This window comes from Phyllostomus hastatus, unplaced genomic scaffold, assembly GCF_019186645.2.
Source record: "Phyllostomus hastatus isolate PE091 unplaced genomic scaffold, TTU_PhHast_1.1 phas_contig_1, whole genome shotgun sequence".
NCBI lineage: Eukaryota > Metazoa > Chordata > Mammalia > Chiroptera > Phyllostomidae > Phyllostomus > Phyllostomus hastatus.
Window position 1 is genome coordinate 9,652,742 of NW_025333498.1, and position 18,860 is coordinate 9,671,601.

At 36.7% G+C, this 18,860-nt stretch overlaps 1 protein-coding gene across 2 annotated transcripts in view; it reads right to left on the minus strand.

Moving 5' to 3' along the window:
• Window positions 1–18,500, minus strand: part of NUP35 (nucleoporin 35) — a 40,894-nt gene extending 22,394 nt beyond the window's left edge. For both annotated transcript variants that reach the window (XR_006784788.1, XM_045830674.1), the window contains exons 1-4: window positions 18,382–18,500; window positions 15,225–15,395; window positions 12,538–12,665; window positions 8,907–8,967 (exon numbers count right to left, since the gene is read on the minus strand). Coding sequence is in view for 1 of the 2 variants with exons in the window: in XM_045830674.1 (XP_045686630.1) it covers window positions 8,907–8,967; window positions 12,538–12,665; window positions 15,225–15,395; window positions 18,382–18,421 (400 nt within the window). In the remaining variant the exon portion in view is untranslated. The remainder of the gene's footprint in view (window positions 1–8,906; window positions 8,968–12,537; window positions 12,666–15,224; window positions 15,396–18,381) is intronic.
• Window positions 18,501–18,860: the final 360 nt, after the last annotated feature.

Sequence of the window (18,860 nt, forward strand, 5' to 3'; positions counted from 1 at the left end):
TTCGAACCCTCCCAGACTTTGCTTTATGCCTCTCTTTCTTTGGTTCTAATTTGTATCCTTTGTTACAATAAAACTATAAACATATATATAGCAGTTTCAGTGGGTTCTGATTTTGTAGCCAGTAGGTCTGAAAGTAAAGGTAGCCCTGGGATACCCCCAAACTTGCAGCTGTCATCTGAGGTAAGAGCAATCTTGGGGGTACTTTCCAGTCTGACAAACTCATTGTATCCAAAAGCATAGTGAACAATGGATACAACAACATCCACTCAAACATGATGAACTAAACATTTGTATTCATCTCTAATCCCTTCAACACCCAATGACAGTCATTTTAGAAACGTCCCAGTTTTGGAGACCACAGGAACTATGAAAAGTGTGAAAGAGGATGCCAGCTAAAATCAAGGAAGATTAGTGGGCATAGTAAAAAGTGAGATGGCAGGTTCCTCCTCATCTTAGGCAGCCTGATGACTGTCACTAATCCACTCCACTCCCAAGAGACCAAGGACTTAGTCTCTAAGGAAAAGGATAATCTAAATAGCTCAGGACTCCATGAGTCCAGTCGCAGTGTAAGAACAACTGTAAGGAGACTAAATTCTTCTTTGGGAAAACTTAAAAAAAGACCTACATATGCTGAAATCAGAGATTTTTCCCAACAAAAATATAGTTAACTACCTAATCTAATCCCCTTACAGTGAAGCCCAGTAAGAGACAAATAGCCTCTCTCTACAACTTTCCCTCTTCCTGCGAATGTTGATGTGCACACAAGCACTAATTCCAGGTAGTTCTTTAGTGACCATTCAATAAATATGCCTTCCCCAAGAAAGAAGATGTGGAAAAAGGAAAAAATATTAATAACTAAAAGAAAACAGACAATATGAACAAGAATAAAAATCAACATTAATCTCACTGGTAAGATTCAAATTTATGAAACAACAATAGGATGCTACATTTTTAAGTATATTCAAAAATCAACAACAAAAAATTATTGAGAATTAAAATGGCAAAAAAGTTATTATAAACATTGGAAACTGAGACTGAGGATAACTCTCAGAAAGCAGACTACATATATAAAAGACAATGTAAGGGAAGAAAAGTAGAAAATTAGAAAAATCTACAGTGTTCATAATTAGAAGGAATTCCAGAAAGAAGGAACAAAGAAAACAGAGGGAGAGCAATTACCAAACAAATACAAGGAAGTTTCCCAGACTAAAGATAAGTGTCTCTAAAGGATCCATCAATTAATTCCCCAGCAAAACAAATGAAAAAGTTCCATAGCAAGGCACATTTCTTAAATTGAGACACTAACCATAGAGAAATCTTAAATTTTCAAAACCAAGCCACACACAGACTCAGGAATCAATACCACAAATAACTGCCACAGAACACTAGAAGCTAGAAGACAATGGAATGCTGCCTCCAAAATTCTGATGTAAAACACTATACCTGGCCAAACTACCAATCCAGTGTAAAGACAGAAAAAAAGGAATTTCAGAAATGAGGTCTTTAATTTCACTTCCCATGCAAGCCTTCCTAGAAAACTAATCAAATATGTTTTTCACCAAAATGAGGAACTAAACTAAGAAGAAAACATGTTATCTAAGATAAATAGCTCAACTCTAGAAACTTGCCAAGGCAAGTCTCAGCATGATAACTGTACACCATGCTGAAACAGGAAACAGCCAAAAGAGAGGCTAAGAGTGACATGTTCTGCTTAAAACAAACAAACAAAAAAAAAATGTTTGATAGTATGTTTGAACATTTAAAAAAGGCAGATATGTATCATAGCAACAGACCATTTAAGATAAAGAGAGCAAATAACACATAGAAAATTAGACGAATGGGGGAAAAGACAATTATTAAAGAAAAATTAAAATTTTACAGAAAGGATAAATTATGATAGCTGATTTAGCACTGACAGTGTTTTAGATGGTCATAATAATATAAACACTAAAAAAGGAATAAAGTTTAATATAATTATATTGAGATAATGTGGAGGAGATAAGATGTAAGATCTTCAATCACCTTAAATATAGTGATACTGAAAAGTGAAAATCAAGAATTAGCAATATAATCACACATGGCTAACTGAGTAATGGCCCTCCAAGATGACTACGTCCTAATCCCTGGAACCTTACCTTATATGGCAAAAAGGACTTTGCAGACATAATTAAAGATCTTGAGATGAGAAGATTATCCAGGGCTATTCAGGTGGACCCCACAATTCCTCACAATATGTGCACTAGGATCCTCACCAGAGAGAGAGGGAGGGAGATTTTGCTACAGAGAGGTGATGTGATGATGGAAACAGACTGGACTGATACACTTACAGGTAGCCACTAGAGGCTGAAGAATTCTTCCTAGAGCCTCCAGAAGGAATCAGTCCCACCAACACCTTGACTTTAGCCCAGTGAAACTGATTTTGAACTTATGACTCCTAAACTCGAAGAGAATAAATCTGAGTCATTTTAAGCCACTAAATTTGTGATATATTGTTACAGTGGCAACAGGAAACTAAGACAGCATCTCATTTAGATGAAGAGAAATAAATCCCAAAAGCAAATAGTTCTAAAGTCTCACTTAAGTTTTGGAGGAATACAACTAAAGCCTGCTACATTTCATTATATATAAATACTATTTGATTTTTAAAACTATCTTCATTTATTATTTTTACTAAAAAAAAATGCCCCCCCTCCCCCAGAAACTAGAGACCACTCAACAGTACTATGACTAATATGGCATGACACTAAAAAAATTTTGGTGACCATTTTTTTTAATTCTATTAAATATATGATGGGCAAAAAATCATCCCCCAAAGATATCCATGTCCCAATAACCAGAAGCTGTGAACAAATTATATTCCATAGTAAACAGGAATTAAGGATGCAGATGAAATTGACTGCTAACCTCACTTTAAGTAAGATTTTTCTGGACTAACCCAGTATATCTGACATAATCACAGGGGTCCTTAAATGGAGAAGGAAAACATTGGCATAAGAAAGACTCAACTGGCCACAGCAAGCTTTAAAAATGGCAGGGAGACATGAGCCAAGGAATCCAGGCAGCTTCTAGAAGCTTTAAAAAAAAGTAAGATCTCCCCCAAGAGCCTACAGAAAAGTATGCAGCCCTACCAATGCCTTGATTTTAGTCTATTAAGATCCATTTCAGACTTTAGACGTCCAGGTATTTTAAGATACTAAATCTGAATTGTATGAAGACTAGTCTATGATAATTTGTTTCAGCAGCAGTAAGAAACTACTGTAATATAGAATAAGATTGTTTATTCCAATTATTATTAAAGAACTATGCCACCCTGACCAGTGTGGCTCAGCTGGTTGGGCACCTTCTGCAAAGCTTCCCAGCAGGGTGTTTTTCTGGGTTGCGGGTTTGGTCCCCTAGTCAGGGCACATACGAGAGGCAACCAATAGATGTTTCTCTCACATGAATGTTTCTATCCTCCCTTTCTCCATCCTTTCCCCTCTCTCTAAAATCTATAAATAAAATAAAATCTTGAAAGAAGAAAGAGACAGGAGAGGGAGGAAGAGCAAAAGAGCGAGCCATACCAACTTGGACACAAATATTCCTCTTTTTGGTAGTAGGATATTATTGCCTCAAACCACTATACACACATATGTTTCCTGTGTCTGCTATAATAAATTACCACAGACCGGGTGGTTTAAAACAACAGAAATTTATTCTCTCCCAGTTCTGGGGGTCAGAAGCCCAAACAAGTTTTCGGCAGGCCCGAGCACCCGCTGAAGGCACTAAGGGAGAATCCACTGCTTGCCTCTCCTAGCTTCTGGGACTGCTGGCATGTTTTGGTGCTCAAACAGCTTGTGGCGACAACACTCCAATCTTTGCCTCTGTCTTCATATACCTTCTCCTCTGCATGTCTCTCTATTCTGTGTCACTTTTCTCTCTGCTTCTCTCTAATAAGGACATTTATACTCGGATTTATGGACAACTAAGGTAATCACCAAGATTAACTTTCCCCTCTCTCTATCTCAACTGTCTAAACTCTCCTTAGAGAGCTTCTCCTCTCAAGATCTTTAACTTAGCCTCATGTTCTTGCTACAAAGTAATAATCATAGATTCTGGGTATTAGGATGTGGATGTCTAATTTGGGGACAACCAGTCAACTAACTAACAACTTAGACATGTCAATGTATTTAGTCATCAAACATTTACTGAGGTCCATTTACACCCAGCTCTGTGATAGGTAAATAATAAAGATACAGAAGGAATCTGTCCTGAAGGACTTCATAACCAGGTAATGCAGAAAGGTAAGAGGTGAGCAGTGAGAGCTTTTTAGGGGCAAATACAAGGACCAGAAAAAGAGGTACCAGGGAAAGGTCCCCCAGACAAAGTAGTCCTTCCCCTTCCAGCAACACTATCAGAACTCTGAGCTACTAGAATCAACAAAAGCCAGTGAAAAGTGCTACAGTCTATTTACCACATTTAGTCTATTAACAACATGCTAACACAAATAAGGATTCTAATTCAGTAGCTGTAAGTGGTTTGCCTCTTGATAAAATAGCTGATAGGTACCTGAAAGAGAATCTCAAGAATTAACATTTAGAAGAAAATTAAAAGCAGAGGAATATTTAAATAGTAGCAGCAGAAAACTGACAGGGGAGGACAGGGAAAGACTGAGTAAACATGTTCAACATTCTCTACCAGGGCAATAATGTACCATGGTTGAAAAGAGTTTCTGAAATTCTTTAATCCAAACTTCCCACTTTGTCCTATGACCAAGGTTTTCCTGCACCAAATAAGACTCTAAAAGAGATGTTAACATCAATTATAAAATTTAAAAACCTCCTTACTGAACACAAAGACCTAAGCATAAAAGACCACGTGCCATTAAATCCCATGACCGTCCTCGACAGCTCTATATACATTTGCCAATCTCAGAAAGTTAAAATTTACAAATTACACAGAAATTTTCATTTAACACTAAATATAGGAGCTAAAAAAAATAGCTATAACAGAAAAGTCTACATTTTCCCTTAATTTTCCCAAGTCAACTCTTTTTCTCATTTCTTGCTTATTATTGGCCATGCATGGTAGGTCTTCACAACCATCACATCCTCTTAAAAATACTCTTTTTCACTTGTGCCTCATTAATTCCTACACGTAAATTCCTTAAACTCAAAGTAGAAGCAGCAGTGGCTCCCAGTGGCCAATTTATGATTGGTGTATTTTCCTACTGCAGATCTTTGTTATTTTCACATTTGATTTCAAAAAGTGTAAGAACCTCATAGACATTACAGTATTACACAAAAATAAACTAACAAAATGATATTTAATTAACTTTAATCCTTGACACCAATAAGAATGTTATAATGCATGCTTTTCAGACAATTGAGAGATCTTTGAAGTATAAAATACATTATGCTTTTGCATTCTTCAACATCCCTAGGATCACTCACTGTTTATTAAACAAGTAAACTGTCACTGTTGTAACAAATAGTCCTATAACAAAGCACTGTCATCTACCTATTTGTCTAATCAGATTAAGATTGTTAAAATCTGAACTAATTCCCCTAGAACATTCCACCTCAGGTTTGTAAGGATGAGACTGAGGTGACATCCTAGATTTTTCACCATGACATACAGGGTGGGGAAGAGTAGGTTCACAGTTGTGAGTACATTAAACACAGACTTTGTTCTTATATTATTAATTTTTATTGTATTATTTTCCATACAAACAACTGAAAATGTACTTTCGCCCCAAAGTGCAGGTGGTAGACAGAAATCTAAAATTATCAGCCCCAAGTTTCTGTCCCCTGATTAGATTAATTGATAATTCAAATACTCAAGAACATATTGCTGTAAAGGGACTTTGTAGATAGTATTAAAGCTACTAACCAGCTAATCTTAAAATAAAGAATTATCTCAGATTGCAGGTCTCTTCCGCTTTCACATGTCTGCTATATGCCACTTTGCTTTTATAAAAAGACCCTACAAAAATAGAGTTCAGCACTTTTGCAGCATGCTCCATGAGCAGCAGCGAGAGTTGCACCACCAAACTCCCGCCCTGGGAACAACACTCAGCATCAAGCTGTCATAGCTTTGGATTGTGTCTGTGAGCATCTGTGCTTTATCCAGACTTATTCTGTGCATCCATTAGCAAGAAGTACCTTGAGATACACAATTGCTTCTTTGCTTTAGGACATTTCTACATCCCAAAAGTTTCATAGGAATACTCTTCTTGGGGGGGGGGGAGGGGCGGGGAGCATGGGGCAGGTTAGGGTTAGGGTCAGGGTCCAATGTAATCAAATGAGCCCTTAGCAGCAGCTGGCAGAAAAGTCAAGCCAGTGATTCAACAAGAGAGGTCAGAGAGATTCAAAGCATACAAAAGAACTTATCTGCCATTTACTACCTTTAAAGATAGAAGAGGAGCCACAAGCTAAGACATAAGAGCAGGCTCTAAAAGCTGAGAAAAACCTCCAGGCAATAGCCTGCAAAAAAACAGGGAACTACAACCTCATGGAACTGAATTCAGCCAACACCCTGAATGAGTTTGGAAGCAGTACATCCCCAAAGCTTCCAAAAAGGAACACCAGCCCTGCTGACACCCAAGCTCTAAAGAAAGAACCAAGTTGTGCCCAGACATCTGACCTATAGAAACATAATAATAATAAATGTGTGTTGTTTTAAGCCACTAAAGTTTGTGGTAATTTCCTACAGCAGCAACTTAATAGTATAGATTTTGGTGCAAGAGGGGTGCAGCTGTAACAAATAACTAAAAATGCAGAAGTGGCTTTGGAATCGAGCAGTGAGTGGGGGGGCTGAAGAAATTAGAGGAGCATGCCCTGGCTGGTGTGGCTCAGCAGACTGAGCACCAGCCTGTGAACCAAAAGGCCTCCTCCACTTCGATCCCCAGTCAGGGCACTGGCCTGGATTGCAGGCCAGGTCCCTGATTGGGAGTGTGCGAGAGGCAACCAACTGGTGTTTCTCTGGCACAACAATGTTTCCTTCCCTCTCTTTCTTCCTCCTTTCCCCTCTCTCTGAAAATAAATAAATAAAATCTTTTTTAAAAAATTAGAGAAGCACGAGAAAAACAGCGTAAATAGCTTGAACAGACTGGAAGTAGGAATGTAGATGTTAAAGACACTGCCAGGGAGGATTCAGAGGCTACTTGAAGAAATCTGGATCTGGAGGATGAAAAGATCTACCTTGTTATTGGATCCTGCTTTTGTTACACACTCTGACAATCTCTACCTTTCACTGGAGTGGTTAGTAAATTTTGTTTTGTATTGTTGATTTTGGTTCATTTTAAATCTACTACCTTGCTATTGTTTCTTCTGTTCCACCTTTTTGTTGTTACCTCTCTTCCTCTACTTTCTGTCTAAGCCCCCGCCACCCCTCGCCTGGCTTAGCACAGAGCCTCCTATCTGGCTTCCTCTGCTTCCACCCCTGCCCCTAAGTCTCTTCTCCCCATAGCAACAGTATCATTCTACCTATTTTCCACCTGTTCTTGGTAAAAGCCAGTTGTTACTGTGACCTACAAGGCCCTGTGAGATAGGCCCCCATTATCTCTCAGACCTCATTTCCTACTGTCCTTCCCCTCACTCACTCCATTTCATATTTGCCTCCTTACTCTTTTTGGAACACCCTAGACACACTTCCACCTAAGGGCCTTTATAACTGCTATTTTCTCTGTCTACACTTCCACTACCTCCCTTCCTTAGTTCAGGTTTTTGACCAAGTGTTACTTTCCCACTAACTGCCCCAAATGTCCACATCATTACCCATGGAACCTAGGAATGTATTACATTACATGGCAAAGGAGAATTAGGTTGCAGATGAAATTAAGGTTGCTAATCAGTGTCCTTAAAATGGGGAGATTATCCTTGACTATCCAGAAGGGCTCAATGTATTCACAATGATCCTTAAAAAAGAGAGGGAGACGTGACTACAGAGGAAGGATCAGAGAGATGCAAAGTTGCTGGCTTTGAAGACGGAGGAAGAGGACCACAAGCAGAGAAATGTGGGCAGCCTCTACAAGATGGAAAAGTCAAGAAAAAGACTCCTCCCTATAGCCTCCATAAATTAACACAACCTTATGAATGCCTTAATTTTAGCCATTCAGACCCATTTTAGACTTCTCACCTCCAGGAATGTAAAACAATTCATCTGTCTTACTTAAACCACTTTTAAGTTTGTGGTAATTTTTTATGGCAATAGAAAATTAATTCACCTCCCTATTAAAAACTGAAAGCTCTCACACCCTATACTCCTTTACGGATTAATTTTCCTCCATAAAATAGATTACCTGCTAACAAATTTTATAATTTACTTACTTTATTTATAAATGTAAATTCTGTAAATAAATGTAAGCTCCATAAAGGCAAAGGTTATCTATTTTGTTCAGTTTCTCAGAGTCTGGTACATGATCATGTGCTCAATTACTGGCTGACTGAACACCTGACAGATTATAAATATATGAATATGTAAGGAAAGTGCTGCTAATGATGATGCTGATGTGATAAAAATACCATTAATGTTAAAAAAAAACTAGGTATAATCAGCAGCTGTTTAAAGCCAATGACAGATTTATAGCTATGCATTAATGTCTCTCAAAATACCTTTTATTATTCACTATGTATTCCTCTTCTTCCTAATTATAACAGCTTTTTTATTACAGTTTTTAATAACACAGAAGATACTATTAGGTACATATTTTTAAATTATCAATCTTTTGAACAGAATTCACATCTTATATTTAAATTCAGAAAAGAATAAATATACAAAGTGTTTCTTTTATAAAATTACTTATATTTGAACAAGTCTCCAAGTGTGAAATATAAAAGAAAACAATTTGGCAATTATTAACAAAGGTCCTATATTACCATCATTCAAAAAGCAGAGAGCAGTCTCTGCTGTTCAAGGGCACTGCTTACCTGTCCCAGGAGTCGTTGTCATAACTCCAACTAGAGGACTCTGCATTACTGACATGTTTGGCTACATAAAAACAGAAGGAAGTGTTAAGGTAAAAATGTAAAGTTCTAACCATAACATATACACAATAAGTGTTGAAAGGCTTCATTCAACAGACAACTGAGTATCTACCAGGTACTGGAGATGCCTACAATTAGCTCACAAAGAGTACTCTCTAACTTTTTTTTTAAGTTGAGCAGTAGTAATCTAAAATATCCTAGACCCTTATCATAGTATTTATTTAAAATAAGTAAAATCACATTAGGTAAAAAAGCATTATCTTTAGTAGAAAGTAACACTGCCATTTGGTTTTAGTTCCTAAGGTACAGAAATAACACAGGTAATGGTGATACTTCAAATCGCCAAGCTCACACAGAAAAACAAAAAGATGGCAGGATTTTATTTTTAAATAAACTCTTACAAATTATGAAATACTACAGTTTCAAATCAGTCTACACAATAAAAGACAAGATTCCTCTGCCTCTACTGGTAGAAAGTCACAAAGAAGGAAAATTATCAATACCAGTTCCTTTAAATGCGAGAAAATTAAAGATTAAAGTAGCTAAAAGTCCTTCTATAGCCCTGGCTGGTGTGGTTCAGTGGATTGAGCACCAGCCTGTGAACCAAAGGGTTTCAGGTTTGATTCCCAGTCTAGGGTGCATGCCTGGGTTGCGGGCCAGGTCCTCAGTTGGGGGCACACAAGAGGCAACCATACATTAATGTTTCTCCCTCCTTTCCCCTCTCTAAAAATAAATAAATAAAATATTTTTTAAAAAAAGTCCTTTTGCCCTGAATGGTGTCGCTCAGTGGATTGAGTGCTGACCTGTGAACCCAAGGGTCACTGGTTCAATTCCCAGTCTGGGCACATGCCTGGGTTGCGGGCCAGGTTCCCCAATGTGGAGCGTGCGAGAGGCAACTAAACATTGATGTTTCTCTCCCTCTGTTTCTCCCTCCCTTCCTCTCTATCTAAAAATATTTTTTTAAAAAGTCCTTCCATAAACAAAGATAAAAATATCAAATCAAGAATGATAAGAGTCTCTAGAAGTAGATATATATAATTTTTTAAAACAAAATATGATTAAACTAAGGAAATCTAAATTTTGGCTATTATCTAGCAACCAGAACCAAATGCAGAAAGAATGTTAGGGAAGATACAAAATGTACTGTTCAATTCTTAATGCCAGCTTCTTTTGTAATGAGAGAGGATGAGCAAAGTCTCAGGGAACAAAACCAATATAGGTTTTGATTTAATAATAATATTCTTACCAACCTTCAGTCAAAAACATTCTCTACAAATTATTACACTTAAGACTCTTAAACATTTTGAACATAGCAATTATTGTAACTACCTTTCTTCTCATGTAATATCAGTGGAGTAATGAAAACATAAATTTATAAGCCAGTGGTTCTCATACCAAACTAAACATCAGATTTACTTACCAACCTTTAGAAAAATATCCTGAAACAGAATATTCTGGACCTCTTACGTCTAGATCACCACTGTCCAAATATTAACACAAGCCATGCAAGCAATTTTAAATTTTATAGTAGACAAGTATATCTCAAGTATAGGACTAGCCATATTTTAAGTGTCAAGAGCCGCACTTGGCTAGTGGCTACTATAATCGACAGGTGGGCAAGTCTAGAAGTGCTGGAGAGAGAAGGTAATCTGTTTAACACAATGAATTAATTTTGTTTTGCTTGACAAGTAGGCCTAATATGCCAGGAATATAAAACCTATAGTCAAAATTTACTGAAGTATGCATTTTATTAAACTTTCCAACAACTATGCTATATTTGATTTAGGGAAAGTCATAAAACAGTTCTCCAAACTAAACAGCAGAAATGTCTTTATACAAACGATGTATAAGTTAAATTGACACACTTTGTTTATATGTCCTACCAAGCATAATAATGACAGGAAAGAACATGACTATAAAAGCTACTAAAAGCTACTAAACTTCCCGCTTAAAAGAAAAATCCATACTACCTTTGAAGTGACAGTGAAGAGTTACCGCAGCAGTATTAGCACAGCGTGCTATTATAAACACTGGCTCTAGAGTTAAGGCTGCGTTGAAAGCCTGGCTCTGCCAGACTAGCTGCCTTACCCCTGACAAGTTACTGAAACTATAAGATCAGGGCCTGTGCACCACAGGTACTTCCTAATACCAGACACTTTCCTGTAACAATCAGTCCCATCAAAACAGAGATCTCTATCTTGCATAATCTATGACTGAATATAACGCCATGAGAACACCTACACCAACCAAAGCTTAACATCACCATCAGAACACTACACAAGGAACACACTAAACTAGTGATTTTCAACCTTTTTTATCCCATGGCACACATGAACTAATTACCAAAATTCTGCACCACACCAAAAGATATATTTTTGCCAACCTGACAAAAAATGGGTATAATTTTTACTGATTTACCAAAAAATCCTAACAATAGTAATTACCTACCTTTTTGCTCCAAAGTGACTTTTTTAAAAAATCAGGTGCCTATCAGACAGAACCTTAATATGCAACGTGACCAAAAATATGCAATTCTATTATATGACCACTATATTTATACATCTATTAAGGAAGGGCATTGAAAGGGCATTCACACCAAATGGCTATTGTTATGTTGGCTACTGTCATTTTTTTTTTTTATTGGACATTCTAAGGAAAAGGAGATCAGTGCCCTGACCAAATAGTCAGGTATTATACATCTTAAAAATTCTTGCAGCACACTAGTGTGCCATAACACAACAGTAAAAAATTGCTATGCTAAAGCATCAGCTCAGAACTATGTGGGAGGCAGTGTTTTTAGTAAAATAAGCAAATAATGAACATAGCTCTAAAAGGATAATGGCTGTATATTAATAATTCCTACAACAAAGATCTCAAATCATTACAAAGTGCCCTAAATCTGGATAAAATCCTGAATCTTCATTTGTTCTTTCATAGAATTATGTATAAATAAATACTGAACTTTTTAAAGAATTGGAATGACTTAAACCATAAGCATTCCTACATGTATTTGAAGTACGTTGAGGGCATGGACAGGTGACTATGACATATCTATCAAAACCACAGAAGTACCTACATAAGAAAATAATCTGGAGTTCTATTTTTTTTTTGAAATGCCTTTTTTTAAAGATTTTATTTATTTTTAGAAAGAGAGGAAGGGAGAGAGAAAGAGAGGGAGAGAAACCTCCATGTGTGAGAGAAACATTGATCAGTGCCTCTCACATGTCCCCAACAAGGATGTAGGGGCAGGGGGGTTGGGTGGGTCTGGCCGGCAGCCCAGGTATCGGCCCTGACCAGGAATTGAATCAGCTACCTTTCAGTTTATGGGATAATGCCCAACCCACTGAGCCACACCAGTCAGCACTGTAGTTTTGTTACATTTTAATGTATATTTCATGATAAGCACAATTTAAGTATATTCTATGATAAATGTCCTTAATGCTTATTCTGTGCAATAAAATTATACTACAACAGACCTTGGAGAAACATTTCAAAGTACTGACTGTCACTGTATAGCCACATAAAAACCTTAAAATCATTCATTGTGGATCATGAGTGCAGGTATGTGTATCACCTGTCTTCTTGAAGTTAAAGGTGTTGATCCAAGTCCTGGGCTGGAAATGTCATCATATATACTTCTAACTGGTGGAGCTCCACTTTTATCTTTATGAGCTGGTACGACTGGTTGTGGTGGTGACCCACCTACAATGTATAAAACATACAGTCAGGTGAGAAAACAAAGAAATCTTCCTTCTTTTTAATAGAATTTTTCTCAAATAATCATACTGGTGTTATTATTTAACTTTGTTCTCCTGACCACAATCCTATGACTTGAGAATGATTTCCATTTAACAAATGAGGAAATTGAGAGACAGGGAGTTGCTTCACAGAAATTGCTCAGGAGCACCTTGCTGGAAAGCAAGATTTTTTTTTTTAATTTATATTTGTAAAATATTGACTTAAACTCATCTCCTCGTGCTTCTGAAACTTTAATACACATGAAAGTTACCAAAGAATCTTGTTCAAATTCACATTCTGATTTACAGCATGTAGGGTAGAACCTGAGATTATGAACTTCGAACAAGCTCCCAGTGATGCCAATGCTGGTGATCCACCGACTGCACTTTGAATAAAAGATCCAGCATAAGTAAATAGAAAGTTTAGTTTATAGTAAACACATGTAACGTTTGCTTTCCCTACACAATACTTAGCATTTCAACACAACACTCAATTCTCTTTCTCATTTGAAAGTAAGTATTAAACAGATCCAGTCTGTACATACTTGAATAAATATAATCCCATAATGTGGCATTTGTCAAAATTAAACAGATCCTATAGTGTTTCTCATAGTAAAAACAGATTTAAGTACATAAGTTATTTAAAAAAACAATTTTTAGGGACATAAAGATGTCTATAAATCAGAGAATTAGCAATGCCTTAGAAGTGAAGCAGCCCCTGCCCTCCATGACACTAAGGTCTGCGCCCAGACAGTACAGCACAAGCATAGAGCAAGCAGACTGCAAAACAGGACTGACCTGGGCTTTGACCTGCTTCTCTGTCACTTAGTAACCTGTGAGTTTCAGCAATTTCTTTATTGCATTTAGCCTCAGTCTCCTCTTTTGAAAGCCTGGGATAACTACTATATACTGCTCAAGATTGAAAAAAGAATAAAAATAACAAAATGCTTAGCATATTTCCTGGCTCATAAGTATTCAATAAGTGATAGCTACAATAACAACATGTTTGAAATATATACAAAACAAAAACATATCCAGAATAGTATCTTTAAGTGAATTACTTCAAATATAATTTATAATTCCTCCTAACCAATTTTTATATATATAAAACCACTTTAAATCAAATCATAGGTTAAAAACAAAGAAGAGTTTACCTTTAAACATCTACTAAAAGGATACTAGCTCAAATTTGGAATTCAATCATTTTTGCAGGTAAGTCTCACTACTCATAGTCAAAACTTCAAAGTTATCTTTTAAAATGTTTTTTTTTGCTAAAAGGGATCCTGTAAAAGATATATGTTGTATTTAAGTAACAACATTTTGTGCTGAGGCTTGCATAAGCGACGTAAAAATCTTCCCCATAGTTGGTGAAGTCCTTTCACTAAACATACTACAAGTGAGAACCTTAATTAACTCTGCCTAGAGGTAGAATCCATATTTACAAACTTTCAAATTACCCTCCTTTTGACTGACTGTGTTCTATTATTATATTCAAGATGAATTAAACTCAGTTGAAATTAAATGACCATATCGCTCCCCCATACACACAGGTATTTTAGATTGGATGAAATGTAGTACGGTAGTACCCCCCTACTCTGAGATTTTGATACCTGCCATTTCAGTTACCTGTAGTCTGAAAATATTAAATGAAAAATTCTAAAACTAAGGAATTCATAAGTTTTAAATTGCTGCCTGAGTAGTATGATAAAATCTCACATCATCCAGCCTGGAACATGAATCGTCCCTTTGTCCAGTGTATCCAAGCAGTACATGCAGTACAGTAAGATATTTTAAGAAAGAGACCACATTCACATAATGGTATCATAGCATATTATTATAATTATTCTATTTTATTGTTAATGTCAATCTCTTCTTGTACCCAATTTATAAACTTTATCACCAGTATGTGTGCATAGGAAAAAACATAATGTACATATAAAGCGTGATATTATCAGTGGTTTCAGGCATCCACTGGGGTCTCGGAACTTTCCCTCTGCTAATAAAAGTGGGGACTGCTGCAGCTTATACCGCTTACACCTCTATTCTAAGAGTCGTGTGGTAAAAAAAAAAATAGAGCCACTACTTAATTTTTTAAATTACCATATTTTGCCGTGTATAATACACACCTGTTTTTGGCCCAAACTTTCAGGAAAAAAAAATCTTTCATTTTAATTTTGTAATTCAAGTTTTTATTTACTTATATTCAGAAACAAAACCAATTTATCATATTCTAAGGTATTATTTGTATAGGGATATCGTTACTGCTTTCTAGAGTTACACCTTTAACACATAAGCATAAATAAAAGAATTATAAACATTTATATAGCTACAGAATTGGTACTACCCATGTATAATGCGCATCCTTATTTTTCCCTCAAAAGTTTAGGCAAAAAAGTGTGCATTATACATGGCAACATACAGTAATGAATGGGGTGGGAAGAGTGCATGCTGAACCATTACCCTTTTTAAAATTCTAGTATATATACTGACATTACTATGAAACTATTTTAGGCAATTTACCTACCTGCAAGTAAAGGTGATCTCATTTCCATTACTCCTACTGAAGGGCCACTAATTGATCGAGGTTGTGGAGTCACTGGAGCTGGCAAATCCCCCATTAAAAATCCAGGTAAGAACTGGGCATTAACCCCTGGTTTTGGAGATGTGGGAGAACCTAGCATCATTGGTTCAGATCCTAAATGAATCAGAAATAAAATAAGGACTTTAATTTTATAATATCTAACAAAATGATATAAGAATCTAGAATTTTGAAAATTTAATCAATACCATTAAATACTATAGAACCATAGTTAAATTTATATTTTAAAAACCAACACAAATTATTTCTAGAGAAACAAGTATTTTGTATTAACAATATTAATCCTTGACAACTATTCTGTTAACATTTCACAGGTTTAAGAATCAACACGTTTTTAAATTTAAGAATTTTAGTTTATAATATTTTAAAAATTCCTAATATATACAGAAAAACTTTCCATTTCTGGTCAGCTATGCACCAAAAACAAGAACAGGGTGCACAAGTTACTTATTTACACAAAGTCTTAACATATCAAACTCAATGAGTTTAGCTTGCTATATGTCCCATTTTTTTTCCTCACACACAAAAAACCGTAAATCATGTTGGTCATAAAAGTGTAATCACACACACATTAGAGCACATATGAAATAACAGTAATGAGTGGCAAAAAACATTTAAAATGTTTTGAAAGTTTATTTCTTGGGTCTTTTTTAAATTAATCATTTTAAAACTAGGAGTAATCAATAAGTCTCCCTGATATAAAACCAATTTCAAAAAAAAACACAGATACTTCACAATCATCAATTCAAAATTAACCTTCACAATTTACTTGGAGATTTATTCCTATCATGAAGATAAGGAAGTTATAACTTAGACGCTAACTTCAGAGCATAAATAACACAGTAAGAAAAACATGGGCTCTGGAGTGAGAGACCTAGGTTTAAGTCTCTCAGCAAAATGAGCATAATCGTATCACCCACTCACAGAGCTTTGATTAAAATTATAGCAAGTAAAGCACTTGACCCAGTGCCTAAAATGTTGTAAATGTTCAGCAAACATTAGTTATTATAACAATATCTTATAATACTTATAATATAAATATACTTATAATACTTATAGTATAAGATACTATAACAGTATCTTATAATAGCCAAAACTGAGTGACAAATGTGTAAGTGAAGAATCTGCAATTTCTGCTTCTGAAAATGTAATTTTCAACAATGTGACTAGCCTAAATGTGATTCATGGAACTCAGAAACATCAACGTTTCTTATGTTATTTATATGATCTTCATTAACTATCACTTAATTTCTAAACGGTCTCAAAAATTTATTTCCTACTCTCCAAATGCTGTTGGTCATTTATGCTTCCTCTTATAACTTGTTATAGTTATACTTGAATATTAACAATGCAAGTGTATAAAAGAAGAAAAGGCAAAGCAATTCAAGAAAAAGATAAAGCAAATACTGAAATAGGGAAGAACTATAATTACATTGTAATTGGAGTGATAGTTACTATGTTACTATGAAACTATTACATATTTCCAAAGAACAAACACTAAAATCAATCCAAAAGCATTTTCTGAACAGATATTAAAAACCCACAGTAATAAATACAAAGTTTTAGGAACCACTAACTGTCTTCACTCTCCCATCCCCCAAAAGAAAAAAATATGGCGATTGTAAAAGTCAAGTCAAAAAAAGTTCTTATACATCTGGATATATACTGTGATACAGTAGAAAGCACCAGAGGGAGTGCACAAAAAATTCTATCAGATTGTCACTAACCCCCCATCAGGCTAAATTTTGCTTCAAGAGAGATCTATCTCGCTGCACCAATGGATCCCGCAAGTCTTCAATTCCCTATCACAGTCTGTACTGTTAAAGTAGTGTCTTCTTACCTAGCACTGATTGTTGAAGTAACACCTACTTTTAAAATACCATTAGGTGCTGGGAAAATGTTTATTCTCTGCAATATGTGGACTTGAACATTTACTACTAGCTAATGTCAGATTTCTGATCAGGCAGTAAACAGAGGTTTAGACACATTTGTAACCCCAATAAATATGCACTCCAATTTTTTTAGTAGAAAACTGATCTCTAAAATACCTAGACCAGTATCTGTATGTAAATTTGAATGTAGCAGAGTATCTACACTGACATTATGCATTTAGTTTATGACTAATACTAAAAAAATTCACATTGCTCTACTCTCAAAAGAAACTTATTTTGTACAAAACATGTAAATCGTTACTCTTCCTATCTTAAAAAAAAAAACACCTCATTCTACACATAAATATCACGGTCACTCTGTTTTCCAAACTCAGAATGTGGTGACCTAATTTCCAACTAAGTCTCTTATAGTAGACGGTTAATTTAAAAATGTTGACAGTTCTCAGAAATCCCAAAACTCAGCAGACAAAAAGGAAATCCTGTTAACTTTCTGGATTTTTTCAACGTCACAATTCAGCAATGGGAATGAACTTTTAAGTATTCATTATGTGATTGACTTAAGAAATACCTACAATACTTGGTCATCTTCCCAAGATTAAGGCAAGGAATATCGTGCGAACTCCTGGCTTCCTATTAAGGCCAATATCCAGATGGCTTTCATCATCTGGCTTATTAAATGTCGCACGATGCAAGCTTCCATTAATAACTGATTCCTTTGCCAAAGGCCAAAAGAGGGGAAAAAACAAACAGGAACTAGAAGCCCAGGTGACCCAACAGCCGAGGTCCGTGGCCACTCTCCGGGGCACCGCCCACCCACGTGTAAGCCACCAGGTCCCTTCCCACCTACAATCCCCGGATCCCGACACCCGGATCCAGTTTAGAGCTCTGGAGGTCTCAGGTATCCGCAGGTTTGGCGGGCTCGCGTGTAGGGACACAAAACGGCGCTGCCCACATTCGACAGCCCTTTCCTCACCGGTCCCTCCAAGGACCGCAGCTTCCCGGAGCCGCCCTGGCTGCCTGATGACTAGAACCGAGTGCCGTCTAGGCACTTGGGGACGATCCAAGGACTCCCCCTGCGCCAATGAAATTAGCAAACGAGAGGGTCAGCACCACTACCCGTCGGCTTTGCCCGCCTGCAGGCCTACGGCACCGATCGCAGTGCCAGCGAGGAAAAGCAGTTTTTCACTCACCCAACGAGGGCACCTGAGGTTCCACAGCAAAGGCTGCCATCGCGGCGCCAACTATCTTTCGCCCCGGACCCTCCCGATTTTCAAAAATGGCGGAAACACTCCCCACGGGTCAGAGCGCGCTACCTTAAGGATTTGCGTAACTTCCGGATATGCGCCGCACTGAGCTGTGGACGCCGGGGCCGCCATTTTGGAGTGGGCAGGGGCTTTTGCGCAGACTCAGCATCTTCCGGAAAGACTTCAAAGTAATTGTGACGAAATCGGTATTTCTTGAAATCCTCTGCTAACTGTGTGAGCGTCCTGATTTTTTGGTACTTGAATTTCACAGGTGTACTGTTCGTTTTACTCAAAATTTCATTAGCTACCGTGAGTGTACCCATTGGTCTGTCATCCGTCAGCTTTCCCAAGCACCATCTGCAGAAAGTTGGCCAAGAGCAAAACTGTTGGTGCTGCTTTTCAGTGTCGATTTATATGGGCTTAGT